Source organism: Cyanistes caeruleus, chromosome 12 (assembly GCF_971803275.1).
Source record: "Cyanistes caeruleus chromosome 12, bCyaCae1.hap1.1, whole genome shotgun sequence".
In the NCBI taxonomy this organism is placed as follows: Eukaryota; Metazoa; Chordata; class Aves; order Passeriformes; family Paridae; genus Cyanistes; species Cyanistes caeruleus.
Genome location: NC_141712.1, coordinates 20,010,662 through 20,035,743, shown reverse-complemented (window position 1 = coordinate 20,035,743; position 25,082 = coordinate 20,010,662). Strand labels below are relative to the sequence as shown.

At 44.2% G+C, this 25,082-nt stretch overlaps 1 protein-coding gene and 1 long non-coding RNA gene across 6 annotated transcripts in view; both read right to left on the bottom strand.

Annotated features, from left to right (window-relative positions):
* Nucleotides 1–19,427, bottom strand: part of BANP (BTG3 associated nuclear protein) — a 109,366-nt gene extending 89,939 nt beyond the window's left edge. For 2 of the 5 annotated variants that reach the window (XM_086847204.1, XM_086847207.1), the window contains exons 1-4: nucleotides 19,231–19,427; nucleotides 8,515–8,657; nucleotides 7,503–7,597; nucleotides 6,049–6,248 (exon numbers count right to left, since the gene is read on the bottom strand). In XM_086847204.1, coding sequence (XP_086703330.1) covers nucleotides 6,049–6,248; nucleotides 7,503–7,597; nucleotides 8,515–8,584 — 365 coding nt within the window. In that variant the 5' untranslated portion in view covers nucleotides 8,585–8,657; nucleotides 19,231–19,427. Of the gene's footprint in view, nucleotides 1–6,048; nucleotides 6,249–7,502; nucleotides 7,598–8,514; nucleotides 8,658–16,688; nucleotides 16,761–17,321; nucleotides 17,442–19,230 lie in introns of those variants that run through there. The other 3 variants (XM_086847205.1, XM_086847208.1, XM_086847206.1) reach the window with 3 other exon arrangements.
* Nucleotides 19,428–21,956: 2,529 nt separating this feature from the next.
* On the bottom strand, nucleotides 21,957–24,996 carry LOC147650901 (uncharacterized). Its single transcript, XR_015275559.1, has 2 exons — nucleotides 24,548–24,996; nucleotides 21,957–23,832 (listed from the first exon to the last, which is right to left on the bottom strand). It is a non-coding gene; the product is annotated as an uncharacterized LOC147650901 (long non-coding RNA).
* Between the last annotated feature and the right edge of the window lie 86 nt (nucleotides 24,997–25,082).

The following is a 25,082-nucleotide window of genomic DNA, read 5'->3' as shown; positions in this document are numbered from 1 at the left end:
TCATTAAATACAATCATTTTTTCATTGTTTCTTTAGGCAGAAGGCAAAGACGAGCCCTAAGAAGGTGTTTGGCCTGAACCAAATTCCACATCCTGCACCTTTCCATTTATTCCTGGAATGTGCTCATGGAGCCATGGAATTAAATGTTCTGCTTTCCCTGGAATTTGTCTCATCAATAGGATTTAAGGGAGGAGGTTAAACCACATTTTCATTGATTTTAAATGTTTTTAGACAGTAATTAGACCAGTAAAAGTCCCCCTAATCTGTGTCTAAATCCAAATCCTGTTTGATTCCCATGTATTCCTTTTTTTTTTAACCCTTCCCAGAAACCCTTACAATTAAAGGATGTTGATTCTAAATGGAACTAAAAGGATTCCCTGAGATCTCTGACCCAAAGCTGAGTGGGAATAAATAAACTGTTTATCCACATAAGAGTGAACAGGAGTCCTGCAAACCTCCCAAATTAAAGGATTTCATGTTTATGCTGAGCTAAATTAACAGGCAAAATGTAACATTTCCAAGCAAAAAAAAGTAAAATATCAAACCTGGTAACACACCTGAAACCTTTGTCTAAAACTTGAAGGAGCATTATTACCTAAAATCTGATTTTCAGTGTAAATTCTCTCTAAGAAGTCAAAATCACCTCTTTGTAAAAGTTTATTTTGCTGTTTTAAGCCTGACAGGCACATTTGAAACAGCACCACTGCAATTAAAAAGATCCAAACCACACTTTTTCCATCCTTTCCTCAGCCCTAAATCATCAGCTGCTACTTGCTCAGCTCTCACTTGAATTATTGGCCTCTCAGAAATGATATTTCATCAGAAACCATTAATTCTAGAAAAATTGCAGTGGGGAGAAGGAATCCACAGTTCAAATCTTGGTCAGTCTGAAAAGTTTCATAAATGAATTCCACCCCATCCACGCAGGAATTATTGAACTCTCCAAAACACAGCTGAAAGGATGATGTTAAATTGTTGGTTCAATTCCATAACTGACCTTCCTCTCTCCCCTTAAATGCTTAAATTGCTTCCCAATTTATTCCCAAATTCCTGGGCACTCGGCTCCCCAATATCCGAGTGCAACGCTCATGGAATGTGAAATTCCACAAGAACTCTGCTGGGTGTGGGAGCTGTTTAATGGGAGATGCCACTTCCTTCTAATCCTGGGGGAATTCAGAATGAATAAAAATCCCAGCCCTTATTTTCAATCTCAACTTGTGCTGCTGATAGAAATACAGAAAGGATCACAGAAATCTTCTCCATGAAATCCACGTGGCCAGGAAGGCAAAATCAAATTAAACCTCAAGAGGTTGAGGCTGACAAGTTTTGTGACAAATTAGGAGATTTTGGAAAGCATTGTCATGTTTTCCAAGGAATTAAAGATGTCAAGTTTTGGGAGGCTTTTATTGGGGTTTTTTTTTTCCTTCCACAGCCAAAGAAACAACAGAACCCTGGATAATGAAAGAGGAGCTGACAGATAATCTAATAATGCCTTTATTTCATTTGTTCTGTTTATAAACTCAATTCTTGAATGTAGGACAGAACTGTAATTTTCAGGGAAACTTCTCTACTACACCTCAAGAAGGAATTTGGGGTTTTTATCCCATATTCCAAGGCACAGCAATTCCTCCAGGCTGAAACGCTGCTCGGTGCTGGCACTGACCTCCTTCATGTACAAAACCACACAAAACACAATTCACAAACTCTACCTGAAAACAGAGTGTTCAGACACAAGTGATGTGTGAAAACCCCTTGATCTCCTTATCAGAACTGAAAACAGGGGCCTCAAAAGGCTGGAAAAGCAACAATTTTGTGGCCCAATCCACAAAATGATGAACAGCCATTCAAATTCTCACCCCCTTAACTGAAATTTCACTTTACCAAATTATTTTGCTCAAAAACATCCAAATTTTGCTTCCACTTCTTCTGTGCTCTTTAAAAATCCTGTGATTCTAAACAGAATTTTTTAATTCCTGAAGTGTTAATGATGATTTTTTCATTGTCAATACTGACTCTGTCCCCCAGTTGTGCCATTTTCCTGCAGCCCCTTCCTCCTCAATCCTGCAGGAAAACAGCCCCAGAATTCCAGCTGGGAGAACCCCCAGCTGTGACCCTAGAACTCAAATAATCAAAATAATTGTTTGCAATGATTTATGGAATTCAAAAGAAATGTTTGCTCAGTGCCAGAGACTGCTGACAGAAAGGGAAAGGTTGGGAATTCATCAATCCCAGAGGGTCCATCCCCAAAAATACCAACAAATCAAAAAAGTCCAGTTGTGGTCGTGTCCAGGCCTCCCAGAATTTACCTTCTTTTTGCACATTTGCTGCTGGGTGAGGTCCCAGGAAAGGGAAGGATAAATTAAGGATTAATAAACCTGGATTGTGACAGAATTCCTGAAAACCTGGGCAAGTCCAAAGCTTCTCCAAACCAAACCTTGACAAGTCAACCCAAATTTCTGACTCTGTGTGACTCCCTCTCATCCCCAGGCACTGCTGAGCTGTCTCCAGGGAAATGTTTTTTCCAGGCCTGGAATTTTCAGTGTGTGAGCTCAGGCTGATTCATGGACCTGCACCTTGAAAAGAAATCCCTCACCCTGCATGATCCTCTGCTCCTCAATCCATGCTTTGCTTCCAAACTGATCGATTCAAATCTTCCTGCAAATTCAGGCTCTTCAGAAGCAATTCCAAGAAGAAGCAATTAGCTCTTAAATTGAGTTTAAACCAGCAAAAATCCTGAAGGTTCACAATGTTAATTTATTTATCACCGAGTGAAATAAAAGGATATAAAGTGGTTTACATCCCCTAATGAGTTATAATATCAACTGCAGTGAACACAGGGAAGAGACTCAGCAGCCACTGCTCACTGATAAGGGCTGAGGAATTATTATTCCTCCTACAAGTCTGGATTAGCATAGTGGGATAGTTTATTATAATCTGTAAAAATCCTCCTGATAAAAATGCAATTAGGTTGGCCAAGGGGTTTGTAACTCACAGAAGAAATAAATATATAGATATATATAAATTTTAAAAATAGAATTCTGGTTATTTTAGGGTTTATACACCAATACCTTGATTATATTTCTTTAGGTCTGTTTGTTTTCCTAAAGGTTTTATGCAGGAGCAACAACATTTTTGCTAAATCTAGAACAGTCCCCCTACAATTCATTCCACACCACATTCCCTGCTTTACAACCTCATTTAAAATCATCTCAACTCTCAATTTTGCATTATTTGACCCCAATCCCACTTGTAAACAAGGAAACATTCAGCAGAAACACAGCTCTGGAATTTGGGGGATGTGGAGCCAGGAGGCTTTGCCAAATGTCACGTTGCAAAGTGGGTTCCAAACTCAGTTCAATTCTTCTGCTGATTAAATTTAATGGTAAAACAAACATTTTAATGATGCACACCTACAAAAATACAGCAAATTCAAACATCCCATCTGGTACAAAACTGCATCTGAGGAACCTCCACATTAATAAGGCAATGCTCAACCCCCAACGAGTTTTGTTCAAGGACACCAGGATGGATCTTGGCTCATTAATTGAGTGCAATTAATCTGCAGTTCCATTTAACTGCCCCACTCTCATTAAAGACAAAAACATAAACGTTTTTATCTCTATACTTGTTATCAATTAACCACAAATGCATATGGAACAGAACCAGATGTTTGTGGTCTGTATTTCACCTGGAGCAAAAAAATGGGTCCAGGAAAATACCTGAGCTCCATTTACCTCTGGATTTTCTCCATTTACCTCTGAACACCTCCAAGCTGGCCTTGGGCACTTCCAGGGATCCAGGGGTGGCCAGAGCTGCTCTGGGCACCTCTGCCAGGGTCTGCCCACCCTCACAGGGGGGAATTCCTTCCCAATATCCCACCCATCCCTGCCCTCTGGCAGTGGGAGCCATTCCCTGTGTCCTGCCCCTCTATCTCTTGTCCAAAGTCCTTCTCCATCTTTCTTGTTGTCTCTTCCAGGTCCTGGAAGGCTGCAATAAGATCACCCTGAAGCTTCTCCAGGTGGACAATCCCAGCCTTTCCTCCCAGCAGAGCTGCTCCATCCCTCAGATCACCCTGGAGCCTCCTCCAGACTCCCTCCAGCTCCTCCCTGCGCTGTGCCCGGGGCTGGGGCAGCTCTGCAGGTGGGGTCACACCTGAGAGGCAGAATCGTGGCCAGTGCCCCACCCACCAGCTCCTGGCATTCCCACAGGCCCAATTCTCAGCCAGGATCCCGAGGTATTTACTGGATTTATTCCCATTCTTTTCCAAGAGCTGCTCTCCTGGCAGCACCATCTCCCACAACAGCCTTTAACAACCACAACTTTTTGTTACAGCAGCAAAGCCAGCATGAGTTTGGTGGCAGGAGGAAGTCAAGGAGCCTGGAGAATCCCATTCCTGGGGAGAACCCAAAAATCCCTGTCCCTAACTTATGGGAAGCTCTGCCTTCTGTGATGGATGGTGAAGAGGGAAGGACACAGAGCTGGTACAATGGAACAGCCTTTAATTGGAAACAATCAACAAGTGATAAAGGGATTTATGGATGAAAAACAGAGAATTCAGAGAAACATCGTCCCTCTGCAACTGGAGTGTCCCCAGTGCCAAATTAAACACATCCAGCCCTATTTTCTCTCGAGTCCCACAGGCCACAGTCTGCTCCAGAACAAAAAGCCTTTAGTGCTCTCCTGGCATCACACCTTTCATAATGTGCAACTTCAGACCAACAGCAACAAATATTTGGGGCAGAGATTCCTGCTGTCTTCAAGACTTCTATCTAAATGATGGTCAGACTGGCTGAGGAGCAAAAATTTGTAACCCAAACCAAAAGATGAAGCACCATGAACAGCCAGGACAGATTTCAGATGGCTGCAGAGATACAAAAACAAACCAAACCAAGCAGTTCAGGTCTGACAAATCCCTTCAGAAACTCAGAACAGTGCAATTTACAGAGGAAAGCATTCACTGAGCAGGAATTAATAGGGTCCCAAAGGGGCCATGGGTTCCTGAAAAGATTTCTGAAGCCTTTTGTGCACAAACCACAGTAAAAAAGTTCAGCTCATGCACAAGAACTTGAAGATCTCTAAATTAATGACAAAAAAAATATCAGCCCAGATTTCAAGAAGATTATTGAAGAAACAGTTATTGAGAAAAGAGTATTTAGCAAAAACCCTGGTGTAAACTCTGGTTACTTCCTCTATGATCCAAGTCCTTATTCCATGTACTTTGCTGCTGTTATTACACAACCCAGCCACAATTAATCTTTTCAGTGTATGACCCCCTCAAAAGCAGAGGTAAAACCAGACACAGCACCTGCTTAAAAGAAAAATAAAATGCCTGCACACCTTTGTAATGGAGAATAAAAAGTAGTTATTTAGAGAAGTATGAAATGTTTTCCAGCTATAAAAATACAAAAAAAGAGGAAGAAGTGTTGGAGAAAAGAGTCTTTTGTTAAGCAGATTTCTCTGGCTGGGATCACCTCGATGATAAGATGACAGACACATCAAGATTTAGGTATTTAAAACCACATTAGGGAAGTGAGACATGAAGGGACTGCAGGTCAAGCCTGCTCTTTCAGCAAAGTGCATTAGATTATTCAAGAGATTTTCCATCTCCAGCTTCTAACTCCAAAATAAGCAGAGATATTTTTCTAGCAGGATTCTTTAGCAAACAAGCTCATAAAACACACTCCATTGTACTTCTGGTGCAGAGAAGTAAAATGAGAAGCAATTAGAATGATGATGAACTCATTAAGTCAAAACAGCTATAAATAAAAGCAGAGCATGTCTCAAAAACCTGTCTGAAAGAGCTGCTGAGGCTTTTCCAGGGGATGGATGAAGGAATCTGGTTAAAGTCAGGGTGAAATGTGGGAAGAGCTGCAAACTGTCCCTGGAGCGGCTTCTGAGTAACATCACAAAACAGCTACAAAAATTACCTTCAAGATAAATGAAATCTACCTCCAGCAGCAGCCTCTTGCCAGCCATGCAGAGAGGAGGAGATGCCCAAACCCTGGATCTGTGGGGTTTTTAGGGCAGTGGGGAGTGCCGTGTCCTTACCATCGGACTTTATTGCAGGTCTGGGTGGCGCCCAGCGGGGACCCGGCCACCATGGGCACCTGGATGGGGCTGTGCTGCTTGTTCATGACCAGGTCCAGCTTCTCCTCCAGGGATTTGCAGGTGGCCTCCAGTGCCAGCAGCTTGGCCTCGATGCTGTCCAGCCTCAGGCATATGGTCTGGTTGATGGAGTACAGGAACGACTGGGGAGGGAGAAGAACCCGGATTGAGCGCTCTGAGTTTAGCCCCACTCCCGAGGAAGCTCCGGATAAACGTGCCTGGGAACCAATCCTAAAGGAACTTGCAGCCTGTCTAGTGACAAAATCCACCCCTGATGACATCCAGGAGCTTTTCAGCGGGCTCGGATTCTTCCAGATCTTTATTTGGGAGCCAAAAGCAGCCCAGCCAAAGCCATTTTCACCTAAGCACTTTGTCAGGATGATTTCATCCGCTGCAAAATCATTTCTAATGACTTGCCAAAGCCTTCCAGTCCACATGTGAAAACAAAAGGATTATAAATCTCTGGATGCATCCTCCTGGATAAAGCTAGTAGGTTTTTTTTTCCCTGCCCAAACAGATAAATTGCAGTGGAAATTGTATCAACACAAAAAATCTCGGAGACAATTAATGCCACTCACTTCAGCTTCCTGCTGAACAGCAAATCAAGAAAAGCAAATAAATAAAATCTGTTTTGCTAAGCAATCTTTTTGAAAAGAAAACATACTCCAGTGGGGTTCTCCTGGGAAAACAGGCCATTAGAAGGAAGAGCTGCACTCTGTGTGTGCTTTGCAAACAGCAGCTGTGCCATCTTGTGGCCCTGCAATCACCAAGCACCCCAATCCCCTCCTTCACGGAGCTCCAGCTCCTGGGATCACCCCAAAAACACAGAATTACACAGGACAGTGTCTGTGGCACTGAAATACTCATCATCTACTCACACTCCAGGGTAAAAACCCAGGGGTTTTTGGTTTAGGGCTCTAAATCACACCAGTGAGAACAGCAGGGCAACTTCTGAGCTCCTGAGCCAGAATTAAATTATCTTTTTATTCTTTTGATTTTTTATTATTAAATTAAATTGAATTATCTATCAGGAGAATGTTGCTAGCTTCAAATAATAACTTCAAACACGCTGAAAGTATCTACAAAATTGTAACACAAATACAAGTTCATCTTTTTGGTCCACTTCATTTTCTTTAGCAAAAAAAATGTCCCAATGTTTTGGGTCAGTGGAATTAATTCTGATCATATTTTATATTGCATCTGAAATTCTTGCTACTAATTCTACACTGGAAAATTAGATAATTATTCAGATTTTTAAATTTATGCCTAAAAATGCACAAGTATCCATAAGAATAATTCCAGTGTTAGGTATAAACAGTTTATTTTACATTCTTGTAATAACTTTCCTAAAACTTAATTGGCATAAGAAATAAAACCAGGAAAGGACATTAAATAACCTTAATAGAGGGATCCTGACAGTTGATTTCTATCCTCTGACGTTTCAGGGCAGGTTCCACGTCATCATCTGCCACCTCATGGTTCTCCAACACAACTGCAAAGGAAAAAAAACATTGTCAGAGTTTAGAATCCAAGAGGACAAAGCTTAAATTAAAAATACAGTAAGTGGACAAAACAAAAGCACGTAAATTTAATTAAATTTAATGCTTTGACACTTGTTCAGGGTTTCTCTCAGATATCTGACAGCAGTGATGGGACCAGGTTTGAGTTCCTGCACCAAGTTGAGCAAAGACTTTTGAGGAATGGCAGATCTCAGCTTCTCCTCCAACTCTTTGGGAGCATTTCTGAGGTAATTTTTTCATTTTGTATCAGAAAAAGCAGTTTTTTGGCCTGTGTCTCTCACTTCCATTGCTGTTCTTTCAGTCATTAACTTGCAATGGCCACAGGGGACCAACATCTCAATGTATTTTCACTTAGGAAGTCAATTTCTGAGCAAGTAATATCCAAATATTTCCTTTCAGAAGTGTTTTTCGATTCTACTGTCCAAAGAATTTTAATAATGGATGAGCCAAGCTTTCTTACACATAAAACAATTCCTAATGGATGGGGGACGGTTCCCATTGGAGGAAAAGTCTAAACCATGGAGAAAAACAAGACTGCAGGAATATTTCATTGGTTTTGGGGTTAGTCTACCCCTGCACAAAATCTAAACAGGCAACAAAGCTTTTATGAGAAAAGTGAAACAAATCAAATCTAAAATCAATCATCTAAAATCATCTAAAATCATCTAAAATCATCTAAAATCATCTAAAATCATCTAAAATCATCTAAAATCATCTAAAATCATCTAAAATCATCTAAAGGGTTTGGAGATACACAAGTGAAGCTATGGAAAATATGGGATATGGGCTTCAAAAGCACCTTTTGCAATAAAAAAAAACAGTTTGTATTTTAAAGAAAAGCTCAGCAGTCGTTTCCAGTTCATGGGCACTGCTGTAAATCCCCTCCTACCTGGATTATCTGGAGTCAGGTCCTCAACAGCGATCTGAACCACATCTGCCAAATCCTGCTCTGACATCATTCAGAACCAGCAGCAAAACCCTTCCAGCACCTCTGCAGCTCCCAGGGCAGGAGCTGGACCCGGGCATGCACTCCTGCAAAACAGCAGCAAGGAGAGGGTTAATATTCAGGAAATATTTCACCTGGCATCAACACCTTCAATTCTTCCTCCTCCTTCCATAAAAAGATTCAGTTCTCAGAGAAAGGAGCAGCCTACAAAGGGATTTCCAGGAGGAAATGTTCCTGCCCCCAGGGCTGTGACAGGAGCTGAAGCTTTCCTGCCTTTCCCTTGCATATTCCCAAGGGATAAGGAGAACTTCCAGGACTCACAAAGCTCAGGAAGATCCAAGACACACCAGATTTGCAAAAACTGCAAATTCGGGATCTTAACAGGACTCTAAAAATCTTCCTAAACTCAGTGAGGATGAGGAGTTGCCTCACATCTTATTACAACTAAAGCAAAACTCAACTATTTTCTTTAGGATGAACTTGCCTGGTTTTTTTGACAGCTCAGCTCCATTTTCAGGCATCATGATCCTGATTTTAAAGACAAAATATTTCTCAGCCTTGCTCCCCTGGAATTCTCAGTCCAGGTTATTTATTAGTGTTTTAAGAGAAACCTTCAACCTGTAAAACTGAAATTAAATCACTGCAATCTCTCCTAGCTGTGTTTTCTCCCAGTTTACAAAGGGCTGGACAAGGAATACCGAGAGATCAACGGATTATTTCTTTTTTTTCCCTTTTTAACCTGGAGTGATAAATGGAGATTTACTGATGGAAATGATAATTCATCCATTAACACAGACACGGAATCAAATCCTACTCAACACTGACATGGAATCAAATCCAAATACACACAATGATTTTCCTCTTCTACTTGAGCCCAAGAAATCCATTAAGCCAGACATGGAGAGGATAATTTTTTAGGAGAGCAACACAACCTAGAGAAGGATTCTGAGGAGGCCTCCCCACATCTCCAAAGTGTTTACTCAAAATACCAGCACTGCCAGCACTGAGTCACTTGAAATTCTGCTCATGGTGAAAGACACTTGGGCCAGCACAGAGCGTGGCAGCAAGCCCAAAATCCCTGGCAGTGGTTCTGTGCTTGTGGATGCCATTTTGGCAAGTGAAATTTGCCATTTCTGAGAAGTCCTGGTGCCTGGCCAGGCTGAGCAGAACGAAGCAGCTGTGCTGCACTCGCTGTTCCATCGTGTCACACATGGCCTGCAACGCCAGAGCCCTGCCCTTCAGGGGACACATTCACCACTCCAAGCACTAAAAAAGGCCATATTAGAACAAAACCCAACTGTTGAAAAGATTCTTATTTACAGGATTCGCTGTCATTCGCTTGTCATGTACAAGACTCACTGATGCTGCACGTGTTGCATTGGAACCACTCATAGCTACACGTTACTCTGAAGGAATTGCAATAATTTTGTATAAATCCACTTGAATACTTCCTGTTTAGCACAAAAAATCCTGAGTTTGAAGGTCCAACTCCAAGCCCTGCACAGACAACCCAACAATCCAACCATGTGCCTTCAAAATTAAATTTAAAACAAAAAAAATCACTAAATTCAACATTTCTTCACATGATTTGCTGTTTCCAACACCCACTGTCCACAGGCTGAAAGTATTCAACTTCACCTCAGCAATACCCAAATATTCTTGAAACAAGGGCACAACCACCAACCTACAACTGGCAGAGCAGCTACAACACACACACAGAGAAATGTGTGTTCATCACGTCAGTATTTATTTCCATTTAAATTAATTTTATTCCAATTTCACTAAGTCAGACAGCTTGGAAGAAATCAGCCACAATTCTGCCTTTTCAAAGGCAAGACAAAATTCCCCTTCTGCTGCCATGCTGTATCAAAACATAAAGGGGAAAACAAATAAATTTGTTCTCAACGCTGGGGATTAGGAAAGCAACGTCCAAGGAAGCTGCAGCCACCGCAGTTATCACACCTTGAATAAAGTGTCCCTCTTCCAAATTCACCATTTCCATTTCTAACAGTGAATTTTAACGGTGGGCTGACCTTGCTTTCAGAACCAAGGGGAAAAACGTGATAAAATTGAACAGGATGAGAGTTAGAGGATTTTATCAGCTTCAAAAAGCTTCAGTCAACAAATTCAGAGTAACTTTGCCGTTAGTTTCCACGTACTTTACTCGGTGAAGTATTTACCAGCTCTTCCTCACGTAAAACACGCTTTTTCTTGAAATTTGTTCTATATTCCCCTTTTTTTTCCCCTAATTTCCACCTCCTGTCTGAAACTCTAGTCCCCATTAAATCTAAATTAAGTGTATGTACATTGGCATCGAGCCACCAGTGCTGAACCATTCCCAGGAACAAATTTTTAGTTATAAAAAAGAAATATTAACAGAAAGCCAGGAAGCTCGGGATAAACCACAGCAGGGCCAAGGAACGTGCCCACTTCTCCTCCCCCAGGCAGCACATGGAAGCTGGATCAACACAGGAATATTTTATGATCACTTGGCCCCTACCTGGGGGAGGGGATGGGGAGGAAGGTTCTAGCAGGCAATGGAAAATATCCCATTAAAGGAGGGCCTGGCCAGCCAGGATCACACCAATTCCAGCCCAGTGCTTTTGGTGGATCTAAGCCACACTTATGGATTCTCCCAGAGAATTCCAGCAGCTCCTCCAGCTTTTAAAGTGAGGAGCAGGTTATGGTGTGTCCTGGAGGGATTTCCTCCCTGCTCCACTCCCCATTCCCTGGGTGCTTCCAAAGGCTGGATCCATGAGGTTCCACACAACAGCCCCTGGAGCTGCAGGCTGGAAAGCTGGGAAAGGAGAGGGGCTGAACAGGAGCCCAGGTGTGCCCAGGTGTGCCCAGGACCACTGGCAGAGTCCTGGCACAGCCACAGGGCAGGGACTGTCCCCTGTGCTAGGCAAGGCTGAGGCCACAGCTGGAGTTCTGGGTCAGGTTTGGGTCCTGCCAGGACAGACCCTGAGAGGTTGGAGCACATCCAGGGAAGGGAATGGAGCTGGGAAGGGGCTGGAGAATCCCTGAGGGAGCTGGGAAAGCTCAGCCTGGAGAAAAGGAGGCTCAGGGGGAATTTCTGGCTCTGCACAGCTCCCTGCCAGGAGGGGACAGCCGGGGGGAACAGGGACAGGAGCAGAGGGAACGGCCTCAGGCTGGGCCAGGGGAGGCTCAGGGTGGACAGCAGCAGGAATTTCCCCATGGAAAGGGGGATCAGGAATTGGAAGTGCCCAGGGAGGTTTGGAGTGCCCATCCCTGGAGGTGTCCCAGGAATTCCTGGATGCGGCACTCAGAGCTCCAGGCTGGGGACAAGGTGAGGACTGGGCACAGGCTGGTGACCCCAGAGCTCTTTTCCACCCTCAAAAATCAATTCTGTGAAATCCCAGCTTCCCCAAACATTTTTAACCCCTCAGAGCTCTTGCAGCCCATCACCAGAGCAGCTCTTCCACTGTCCCTCCTTTCCCCACCCCAGGCCAGACCCCACTTTGTTCCCCTGATCCATTAATCCCACCAGATGCCTGCTCCTGCTGCATAAATGTAACCACAACAAAAAATTATCTCATTTTCCTTCAAAATCGGGAGCAAAGCAAAGCCTTGAGCATCCCTAAAAGCACTTGCCTAGTGGCTCCACTACCAGATACTCAAAAAAATTCATCACAGACAACTAAAGATACAAATTTAAAGCTGATTAGATAAATCACATTAAATATCTCTGCCAATACTCTTACTCAGAATTGATACACTTAAACACAGAATTCAATCAGCCTTTGTTTAATTAAGTAAATTAATATTTGTAAGCAACTAAATTAAATTCACCTGAATTCCAGATTAGCTTTTCCACACACAAGTTTAATGTAATTTAATTAATCTATTTTAAAACATTAATTCCAAATAATTCTTCTGAGCAGTCCCTTGTAAACAAAGCTATTTACTGAAACATCTGATGGCTTTCCCGAGTCACGGGGCAGCATTCCAAAGTGGATAATCAAACCCATCCAATGCCTTGTTAACACGGGGAAACAGAAATGTTCTCCCTCATATTAATTAGCAAGGGTAAATATTATCTTAAAAAAAATCAAAACATATTCCAAAGCTCTGCTTGGAGTATGGAACTGCACTGCTCTGGCTGCAGCAGCTGAGCTCTCATGGATATTTTTCAGTGCTATCGATAAATGAAAAAACTTCCTTCAGATTCCAGCTTGCACTTTGGCAAATATTCCCTGCTGGTTGTGTGGGAAAAGCTGGAAAATGCCATTTCCCCTCTGCCCAGCCCAAGAGCCTCAAATGTTCCTCCTCTTCTTCATTGCTCTTTTCCTTTAACTCAATTAGAGGTAATTCTCAAATATAGAATTTCTGTTCCAAAAATCTTTATACAACCTCATTTGGAATCATGGAATTATTTGGGTGGGAAGGGACATTGAGGATCATCCCATTCCACCTCCCACTGTCCCAGGATGCTCCAAGCCCTGTCCTGCCTGGCCTTGGACACTTCCAGGGATCCAGGGGCAGCCACAGGTGCTCTGGGAAATCCATCCCAGGGCCTCACCACCCTCATTCCTTCCCAATAGCCCATCTCTCCTTGCCCTCTGTCCGTGTAAAACCACTCCACTCAAATTAATTTAGCTAATTAATTGAGCCAAACAGCTCATTTTTCTGGGTCAAAGGTCCTTTATCCTGCAAAAACTCTGATTTAGGGACACTTCTCAAGGTTTCCCAAAGCAGGTGAACACAAAGCCCAGGCCAGTGACAGGAATAAATCCAGCATAGGATTTATTCCAGGAGGAATTCTGGATTTACTGCACATCTCCAGGATGACAGAAACAACCTCAAACTGCACAGGGATTATGGTATAAACATCATCCACCCTCTCCAGGGGAGATGCAGAGGACAAAGAATTCTTTAATTTAATTTTTTATTTATATCCCTGGGGTCTCATCCCTGCAGGAAAACAGCCCAGAGGGGTCACTGAACTGCCTCCGGGCAAGGAATTATCCCAGATATCCTAATTTAACTCCACCTGGGAAGCAAACTGTGGAATCCCAGCAAAGCAGCACCCCAGGAACAGGACAGGATTGGCCCTATGAAGGTCTCCAGGAAGAAGAATCCCCCTCTGGAAGCTCCAAACCCCTGGCACAGCTGTGACCCCTCTGGAGCCGCTCCAAGGACACAACTGGGAATGTTGGGATAATTCCATACATGAAGTTATTGCCAGCAGTTACAAAACTCAGGACACAACAATTCTCTTTTCAGTCTCTCTCTGTGACTTGCACCAATTTTCTAACCCAGAGCCTGGCTTTTCCTCCATGATAAAATCACTTTGGTTGGCAGCTGGAACGGATCCTTCCCGCACTAATTCCCAATTCCCAAAAAAGCCACACCAGTGCAAATGTAACAGAATAAAAAGCAACAATTGAAAAGCGTGCAGGGCTCACAGCACCATAAATCCAAGAGCCTCCTTTGAGCCCCAGCTCTCTGCAGCCCATCACAATGGGAATTAAAACTCATTTTAGGAGGAAAATATCAGATTTACACTTCCTTCTTACTACCCAAAACTACAAAGGAGAATAATTTCCCTTAGCATCTGTTTGGCTGTCACCCTTATCCTCAATCCACCTTAAAAAAACAAGGAAAAACATTGTGTTTCAATTCAATTTCATAGTAAAACCAAACAAAAATTTCAGTTGAACAGCTTAGAAATGAGTGTAATAGTAGACAAGCAGCTTTGATTCAGCCAAATATTGGAGAAAATGTCCATTCTCCCAAAAAACTGGCAGAAATATTTCCTATCTGGGAAAACCAGGAAACCAGCCACAACATTCTGGAGATGGATATATCAAATAAATATCACTCACACAGATATTATGGTGATGGACTCCAGTGCAAGTGGTAAAATTCAGACAGCAACCAAAAAAAGGAAATGGTTGCTCCAGGAATAAAGGAGCTGGAAACTTTCTGGAGTAGAAAACCTCCCAGGGAGGCAGAAATTCCCAAGTATTACCACGAAAGCTCCCATTATTATTGTTGGTTTATTGTTTTGCTTTCAGAAATATTGGCTTTTGGGGGGGATTTTTTTTTCATTCCACCTGGTACAAGGTGCTGTTTTGCTTGGATATCTTTTCCCAACTCTCCTAAACCTGGCACCAATCCCAACACAACACCCAACAAATAATCCAGGAATGCCTTCCCTGCGCAGCTCTGGCACGAGGAATGGCAGTGGGTGGTCACAAAAAGCAGGAATTCCAGCCCAAATTCCCTGTGGATGTTGTACAAACCCTGCTGCCCCGTGCCAGCCCCCTCTGGCACAGCCTGGATGGAATTCTTCCCGAGGGAGCTGGGCAGGAAATGTTCACACGCGTCCCAGCTCCGCTTTCAGGTGCTGCACACACCCAGAGGCCTGAATTCAATTTACAGCCATTTAATCCCATTGAACTCCAGCAGCCCACCCCCGGGGAAGCAGCTAAATGCTTGCAGATTCCAGGCTTTAAGGCAAAAACTGGAATTTTGTATCCTGGTGGGATTATTCCGGACAGGGATCATTCACACCAGGCACAATTTGTAGGGTTTGATGAAAAGCAGCAAATGTGAGAGCAGACCTGCCCAGACAGCAAATTCTGTCCCGTTGTTTTCAGCCACTAGATGGAGGATTTTTATTGGGAATAGCTCCAAAAATCCCGCAAGGGTTTCCAGGGGAGGTTTAGGTTTTGGATATCAGGAAAGGTTCTTCCCCCAGAGGGCTTGGGCACCGCTCCCAGGGGTGCCCAGGGTGGGATTTTGGGAATGTCCTGGACTGGATGAACCCTGTGGGTCCCTTCCAACTCAGGGAATCCCATTATTCCAGGAAATTCAAAAACAAACTTCCAGGATTAGTTTCATCTGCTTTCCACTATCCCAGGGCGCTCCAAGTCCTGTCCAGCCTGGCCTTGGACAATTCCAGGGATGGAGCAGCTACAGCTTCTCTGGGAATCTGTGCTAGGGTTCTCCACTCTAAAGGGAGGTATTCAGTCCCAATATCCCACCTAACCCTGCCCTCTTTTAGCTTGGGGCCATTCCCTCCTGGCCTGGCAGCTTACCTTTAGCAACAAAAGAGAACAATAATAATAATAATTTATATTTTTTTCTCCTTTCTCTCCTAATTTTTTCCTAATACATGCTAGTCCTCAATAGACTGGAAAAAGTTTCTGATCCAGCAATTCCAGAGGAGGCAAGGACAGCCCCCAGTGTTGGCACAGGCTGCTGCTACTACAAAAAAAAAAGCAGGAAAGCCAACATCAAATACAACCTGCTTGCTCCAAAGTCTTCTAATGGATTTTCCTGCTGTAGGCACCAAGGCAATGAAACCATTCCAGCTGCCAAACCAGACCTTTGTAACAGAGAGATAGCAGGATTTTCAAATTGCTGCCAAAAAATATTAATGAAAATAAACTGAAGAGCATCGTTTCAGTAGGGAAACATGGACTGATCAATTCTTCAAAATCGGAATTATTTTCATAGGATTACTGAGGATGGAAAAGAGCTCTGGGATCATCACCCTGTGACTGATCCCCAACTTGTCCCCAGCCTGGAGCTTTGAGTGCCACATCCAGGAATTCCTGGGACACCTCCAGGGATGGGCACTCCAACCCTCCCTGGGCACTTCCAATTCCTTTCCCCAATTCCTGATCTCCTTTCCATGGGGAAATTCCACCCTGAGCCTCCCCTGGCCCAGCCTGAAGCCATTCCCTCTCCTCCTGTCCCTGGGAGCAGAGCCCCACCCACCCACCTTGCCTCCAAATTTTGAATTTTCATTTACACCACCTGCTCCTGGCTTAGCAGCTCCTCTCCCTGCAGTTAAAACAAAAATCCCAACTAAATTCAGCTTTAAACTCCCCAAACCTTAAATTCAGATGGTGTTAGAGAGGATCCATTTATACCTGAGGAGCAGGGATGGAAAGGGGAACTCCCCAGCTGCCATCAGTTCCCTCCACTCCTCCCCATGATAAAACCCAGATTTTCAGAGGCTGGAACTGAATATATTTTTCCCTTTAAGTGCTCAAAGTCAGGGGTTACAAACAGGAAGCAACATAAAATGATTCTGTTCAACAGACAACACCACAAATTATTTTATTTTGAGTCCCACATACCAAGGGTGTGATGAAGGTTAAACCTTTTGTATATTTTTCCATCTAACTGGTTGCAAAATTCACTATTTTCCAGCACCTTTAAAAACCTAAACCTGCAAGGAAATAAGTGGTTTATGTGACTGTGAAGACATTTTATTCCTTTTATTTTACTTGGGGAAAAAAAATAAAAAATAAAAAAATATGATGATTAGCCCTTCAAAGAGTATGGATAAAAGAGAAAATAAGATTATTTCAACTGTTAATAACTAAAGATCACATTTCAAACTAAAGGAAATCAACCTGTGACCAAAATTTTATTGGTAGAGTTCTGCATACAAAGACATTTTGTGGCTCTAATTCCAACCACTGGCTTTGCTCTGTCTCCTCCTACAAGTAGCTCACCCCAGCAATTCCAATTCCTTCAAGGAAAGAGATGAAAACCCTGGAATTCTGACAAAACAAATCCATGTGTTGTTCCTGCACCTACAAATCTTTACAAGTTATGGGGAAAGCTCATGAGAAAAGCCAGAGGGAAACTCAAGTCCTTGCAAAAAGGAACCTGGAACTCCCTGGGACACCACAACTCCTTCCCAAGCCAAGGTAAATCCAGAATCAGAAGCTCTGAGCTGCTACTAAAAGCTCATTTTTCCTCACCTGATTGCCCAAAATTCCAGAAAAGGGATGTTAAAGCCAGCACAGCCAGGAAAGGAGCCTTTTCCAAACTTATTTATTGGAGCAGGTGCCTCTGGAAGCTGCCCAGCTGTGAGCATTGCTAATTAGCACCACACCCTTAATGGTTTTATTCAATTCTTCTGGATGTTATTAATCAATTAGTCCTTTAAGAAAACCTTAATAATTAACACCTGTTCTAGAGCCACACAACTTTATGGCTGAGTGATTCAGACAAAAACAGCCAGCTGTAGAAAAGATGATGAAACTGAAAAAAACCAAAGTTATAAAATGTTTTTGTCCTCTGGAGAAGATGGAATGTTTCCCAAATCCAACTTCCATCTTTTTATTCTTTCAATAAATTAATTAGTATTTCTCCCTAACATCTATTAATGAAAATGGAACTGCTTCTATTTAATGACGGGAAAAACTGCTCAGGGTTTCAGAATCAAAGTCTTGATATTCTGGTGCATTTCTATAAACAACTATTCAATATATATATAATTGCATATATAAATACTTCATAACAGAGAAAACCCTCCGTTTCAAGAGTCACTGCTATGAAATTCAAACACTTGTTTGTTTGGTATTTTAAAATCTTGGTTGAAATATTTTAAGTTATAGAAATGTCACGTTTGCCTCTTGAAATCTTGGTATCGACAGGGCACCGCACCTCAGGTAACCTCACAGAGAAGGCAAGAAAAGTACCAAAAACCACTCCAAAATACCATTTTGAAGCTGCTTCCACCAAAGCAATCTCTCAGTTGTTAATAACCCTTGTTTACTTCAAAAAGTCTTCCCTGGAGAGCTCCAAAAATAAACTGATCTATAAACTATCCGTGCCATAGCAGGATAAAATGACTATATTTGGTGAAGCACACAACTTGCCACTGTGGATGGATTTAAAAATAAAACAAAAAAAAAAAAAAAAAAAAGAGGGGGAAGAAAAAAAAGGAAGCAACACTTCAATTGCAAGTAAGGGCAAAGGGATACCGAGTGTGTTGAGAGAATCTTAGAACTATTTGGTGGGAAGGGACTTTAAATCTCATCTCGTTCCACCTCCTGCCCTGGGCAGGGACACCTTCCACTATCCCAGGCTGCTCCAAGCCCTGTCCAGCCTGGCCTGGGACATTTCCAGGGATGGGGCAGCTCAAGGGAAACCTGTGCCAGAGCCTCAGCACCCGCACAGGGAAGAATTCCTTCTCAATATCCCATCTAAACCGCTCTATGTCAAACAGCTGGCTGGTATGAAGAGGACAGCAAACACCAGTCCCGACAGGGGTGTGCAAAGCCCTGGGGGCACTCCATGACCGCACTGGGGGATGTTCCCTGGCCGTGCCCTGCTGCAGCAGGGCAGGGGATGGAGGAGCGCTCCCAGCCCAGCAGCTGCAGCGCCCGGCTCCCAACACATCCCGGGGGCGCAGAGGGACACCGAGCCCAGCTCTGGCGAGCCCAGCTCGGGGGTAACCCCTGAAATGGAGCGGGGAAGAGCCAAACCTTTGGCTGGAAGGGACCTGAAAGCTCATCCCTGCCATGGGCAGGGACACCTTCCGCTGTCCCAGGCTGCTCCAAACCCTGTCCAGCCTGGCCTTGGGCACTTCCAGGGATCCAGGGGCAGCCACAGCTTCTCTGGGCACCTGTGCCAGGGCCTCAGCTCCCTCACAGGGAGGAATTTCTCCCCGATATCGAATCACGGGCGACCCCCATGAGAGCGATGGGGGGAGGCGGAGAGGGGCGCGCGGCCCCCCCGCCTCGGCCGCTCCCTCCCCGCCGGCTCGCGGCCCGGGGAGCCCAGCGGGAGCGCGGTGTGTGCTCGGTGTCCCCGTGCGGGGCCGTGCGGGCGGCCGGGGGTGGCCGCGTAGCGGAGGCTCCCGCCCGCGGGGCGCCGCGTTACCGTGTGAGGCGGGCGCCGAGTTCTCGTGGTGTTTTGTGCGGCGGCTGCGATAATGGCGTCCTTCCTCGCGAGAGATCCGGCCCGGGGCCCCGCGCCGCGCACGCGCCGCGCCCGCGCGCGCGATACCCCCGCCCTTCCCCGCCGAGGCGCCGCAGCGGGGACCGGACTACGAGTCCCAGAGGGCAACGCGCGCGCCCCCGCAGGAGCACGCCGGGACCTGTAGTACGCGCGGGTGGCGCGGGGCGTGCCGGGAAGTGTAGTCAGGGAATGGCGGAATCACAGCATCTCGGGATCGTTGAGGGTGGAAAAGAACTCCAGGATCACCGAGTCCCATCTGTGACCGATCCCCACCTTGTCCCCAGCCTGGAGCTCTGAGTGCCACATCCAGGAATTCCTGGGACACCTCCAGGGATGGGCACTCCAAACCTCCCTGGGCACTTCCAATTCCTGATCCCCCTTTCCATGGGGAAATTCCTGCTGCTGTCAACCCTGAGCCTCCCCTGGCCCAGCCTGAGGCTGTTCCCTCTCCTCCTGTCCCTGTTCCCCCCGGCTGTCCCCTCCTGGCAGGGAGCTGTGCAGAGCCAGAAATTCCCCCTGAGCCTCCTTTTCTCCAGGCTGAGTCGCTTTCCCAGCTCCCTGAGGAATTCTCCAGCCCCTTCTCAACTCCATTCCCTCCCCTGGATGTGCTCCAGCCCCTCTATGTCCACAGCACTCAGCCAGCAGAGCTGTCAGCCGATTAAACGTGGATCTGAACCTCCAGAGTCACTCACACCTTTCCCATCCCCTGCTTTCTCTCCTCCTTCCATCAGCTTCCTCCAGCTCTGACAGCTCCTGGGTGCTGAGCTGGGATGAGCTGGATGTCACTGTCTGCTAAGGAGAGAAATGTCACCGTGCCCAGAGCATAGCTGAGCACAGGGAGCAAGTGGGAATTTGCTAAATTAGCTCATCAGCCTCGCTCTTCTGTCACTTGTGCTCCAGCGTGTGCTGTGAGAACAGGAGGGCTGGGCAAAGGTGGGGAACGCACCGTGAACCTTCTGGAGATGTTAAAAATATACAAAAAAGCCCCCAGAAAGGAAGCACGGAGGAAGTGTATGCAAACGGCTCTGAAAGAGGACAAAGATTAGATGATTTTATGTCTTTATATAGAACAGTGTTGCCCAATAAAGACCAACCACACTTCACTTTTCAGCTTCACCGTAGCCAGCAGCGACTTCCAGGCTTCTGCATTAAACTATTCCTTAAATAACATTAAAATTCCTAAATAAGGTGCTTAACAGGGTTCTCCAGTGCCGTGTCACACAGCTGAATCCAGCTGTAAGTGTTTCTCCAGACACCTGCAGGCCTGGTGTGTTAGGAAATTGCTCCCCCATGCAGGTTTGGAAGTGCTCAGTTGAGCCTGTTGATTTATTTACCATGTTCTCTCGCGTCACAAGCAGATTTGGCAGTTCAAAGGTTAAACTGTTTAGAATCTGACTTTTCACACCGGATTATTTCACGCTTTGCTGCAGGGATTTGCCCTGTAACAGTTTTGGTAGACAGTTTCTGCAGGACTCAAGCAATCGCTGGTCCCAGCTGGAAAAACAGAGATACAAAATATCCGTGTTCCAATGTGCAGAGCATCTGCTAAAAGCTTTTGCCATCCTAAACCAGCCCAAAGTAATGCCCTGTTTTCTCATATTTTCACAGTACTGTCATCCCAAAGATTATGGACTCTTTTTGCTGGAGGTGTGAGTTGTTTCTCCTCTGGAGAGCCATGAATCGTTTCCCAACACAAACACAAAAACTGTCATTGTCATAAACCACTTATAGTATTTACCCAAAGTTAATTTATCTCAAATTAACTGCAGGAAATACTGGCGGGATCCAGTTGATGTTTGTGACTCTGATCAGAGATAACAGCAGAATAAACAAATAAAGCAATTTATCCCCGAGGGAGGCTGCAGCACCTCCTCCTGCCAGTCCCCTCTGATCCAGCAGAGGAGAATCCACAATTACCTCACCCCTTGGAAGAGTTTTCCCCTCTTTACCAGAGCAACAAGTTTGGACTTTTTCCCAAATCGGGAGGCATTTCTTTTTAAAATGATGGATGACACCAATAAATCATGGAAAGACTCCTTTATCATGGTTTATCTCATGTTTATTCGAGACTGCACAGCCAGAAATGACAAACACTTCATGCGGCACAAAGTCTGACTGAAAACGCTGGGAAACAGCAGGAGGAAAAGGATCTTTTTAAAGATCCTTTTTTAAAGATTGTTAAATCTGAGGGCCCAGATTTGGCTTTTAGTCTTTGATTCCCAGTACCAGTGAGTGACTGACCAAAGGGTAATTGATTCCTGCACTTCAGGTGCTGCCAAAACTGAGCTCCCGTGACTATTTCTGCAATAATTGAATGAAATTCAGTGTAATCCCCATTTAGTGAATGAAGGCTTTGCTTTACCCTAGGATAAGTCTGCCTATGAGCAAAGGCCAAGAAGAACTTGATACATGGGAAGGTTTATTCTGATTTAAACCACGATAATTTGCTCAAGTGCCTACATCAAATCCATTCTTAATTTCCTGTCCTCATATAAAAGCAACTGAGAACTTCAGGCTGCTAATATGTAATTTAATTTTTTTAATTTTACAGGAGAAAATTGCCCTGTTAATCTGTTATCCCAAATAAAACAAGGCATTTCTTTGTTGTTTTATTTCCTCACATTTTCATGCTCTTTTTTTTTTCCCCATTTTCTTGCATTTTATATCTGTGCTTTGCCTTGTGATGAGGAATAATTTGCTTCCAGGAAGTATCCTGCTTATTTCACCCTGGTCTCAGCATTCATTTACTATTGTTTTCTAAGGAAGTTGCTGCTTTCACATGTATTGTGGATCAGGAGAGATTGGGATCTCATTCATTGGTTTCCTTTTTTTATTTTTTCATTAGGGAAAAAAAAACCCCAACTTCCTGTAGCATCAAAGGTAAAAAATTAACACGGTGTGCACACAATCTTGCAGCTGTAGCAGGAAAAGAAAGGTTGCTAAACAAAGCTTTTGTTTAAACATGTGACAGACATCCATAATTATCCTCAGTGCTGAGCATGAGGACACAGGGGAAAAGGATGGGGAAGATGTGAGCAGGGCACGGAAGTCACTCCAGAGTATTTGCTGGAAGAATAATTTTGTTTCCTAAGGATAAAATCCTCAGTTCCATCCAAGTGAAAAGAGTACTTGAAGCTCCCCTGCTTATTAGGTTCTTTCTGTTTGAGTTTATTCATTTTCTCTAGAATATCTCTTGTAACTGGAGAGAGAAACAAGCCCAGCCTTAAGAGCACAGCCTGTCCTATATTATAGCAGCGATGCTTAAGGAAAAGTTACATAAAACACCTCTTTAACCAAGAGAATATTGATATTAATTCTAAATATGCTGTAGCAGCATATAAGGAGAAGCTCATCATTTTAATTTTTGGAGGCAATCCCCTCAGAATTGTTCTGTGATCCTAACAGAAAACAGGGTAGCATCAAGTGGGTTTTGCTCCTGGATGTATTTCAGCTACCTCTATCAATGCTCTGATCTCATTCTGGTTTCTGCTGAGTAAATTCCATTTTATTCAATGAAAATACTTCTAATTTTCACGAACAGGGAAGGCCCTGAATCCCCTCAGCAGAGAGAAAAACATTGTGACACGTTTTGCCATCTGTCTGGTCCAAGTCCATGGTCACGCAGGGTCACTTCTGCCAGTCTGAGGAACAATGTGAGAAGGGTCAGGTGGGATCTCAGTGTTCTCTTACTTATTTACAGACTCTTCCATCTCCCTGGACACATCATGGAAAAAAAAAAAATAAAATGATGGGAGGCTCCTTCCCTTCTGAGAAATGTGCCCCTGATTTATTTACCACGAGCCCTGTGTTTATACTTTGCCTGGCTGGGATCTTCCAGGGTCACTCACAGCTTCTTCTCTGCCCCTTTTGCTTCCCCTACACAGCTGAGATTTGCCCAGCTCTGGTCAGCTTTGCCCAAGACTGTGTTTATTTGGAGAGTTACCATTATCATCTGAATAATTTTGGGGGATTATCAAAACCTGAAGGAGATTCAGCCCACCTACAGATTTTAGAGGATTTTATCCTGCTATGATTCTAAGCAGAATTTGACCATCTCCTCATTCTGGACATGCATCCATTTTGACACATCTAAAATTATTTGTAACTCAAAGGTTTTGGGTGTGAGAGGCGAAGCAAAGTGAGATGTCCAGCTGTGGCCAGGGTGACAGAATGCCCTGAGCAGGTTTCCACACAGCTCCACGTGGCAGAGGCAGGAGGGCAGGGCTGCCCTTTGTGGCACTCCGGGCAATCCAGGTCAACTGGAACCTCATCCAGGGCAACAGAGGCAAATTCCAACCCCTTGGGATGGTGAAATCCTTCATTTCCCTACAACCTGGGCACTGCAAAGCCCTGGAGACAGCTTTTCTCCTGTTCCAGGTGTTCCCAAGTAGATCCTGGAGTGCACCTGACAGGGATGAAGGTCCATGGGCTGTATCAGACAGAGCTTTCCAGCACATTTCAGGAATTCCCCCTGCTTGGTGCTTGTGGGGACAAATCTGGAATGTTCTGTCCTGTTTGGGGACCCTGATGTAAGAGAGAGAATGAAAAAGCAGAGGTGAATGAAGTATCCCAGCAAAATATGGACACAAAAAAAAAAAAAAAAAAAAAGCTTCTATCAAGTAAAATCTGCCATGGGAAGTGTGAGCCAATCCTCAGGGAAATGAGGGGCAAAGCCACCCAGGGGTGACCTGGCTCCTGGGGGTAACCTGCACTAAGTGACATTTTTAGTCACTCCAGAGACGTTTCCACTCCTCAGCAGCAAAATTCCCAGGCAGCTTCCCACAACTTGACTGATTGTCCTGCCAATTAGACAATAATTAGGTGAGGAAAATGTTCATTAATCAATGCTTCTATGATATCTAATTACAGTAAAGCTGTAACATTGTATTTTTTGTTGAATTACTGGGTTTGACTTAAAACCAAGGCAACACTAGGGCAGAACAGCCTTCCAAGCAGGATGCCTGGGGATCAGGTTCCTTGGACACAACACAGTGAGGAGGTGATTTTCCCTCTGCAAGTAACACAATTAATATCAACAACAGTAATACAAAAATAAGCAATGCTCCTGTAGGCAAAAAAACACAACAATTATTGCTCCTCTCTGCTCAGTCTGGAGGCACCGACAGCAAAAGTCGGATGGGTGACAGCAAGAAAATTCTAAATTTTCACTTGTTTAACTTCTGTGAAGAAAAATAAGCCCACTTTCATTGTGTACAGTCACACTTCTCACCCACATTACCCAGTTATGAAGAACAGTTGATGTTTCAGTTCCTTGGGCAGAACTCAGAGCTGAAAATTCAGGCAGTGCTGGCATCTCAGGGAATAAATGACAAGCAGTAAGGAAAACTCGCTAAACAGGAGGGGTTGGAATAATAAATAGCACAGCTCAGCTGGCCACTTCAGGTTGCCAAAGAGGATTGCCTGAGCCTGAGCCCTGCCCTGCCACCCTGTGTGATGAGAGATGACAGGCAAATGTTTCATGGAAACATCACCAGGAAGTTTCTAACCCAAAACACCAGTTTGTTTAAAATAAATAAATAAAGAAATCCCAAGAGAACACAAATCAAAACCATTGAAAAATATTTCACAGGTAATTTATGAATTAAGAAGAGAGTAGGGTTTAATGGCAGAATGCTAATACTCTTCTCATTATCACTTCTTGCTCTGTCATTGATGGATTCTGGAGCTTTCTAAGTATACCCACTTATGTATTTAATGGAGAAAAGGAATCACATGTGTTTTGCAAATACTTCCATTTTTTTGTGAGCCTGAGG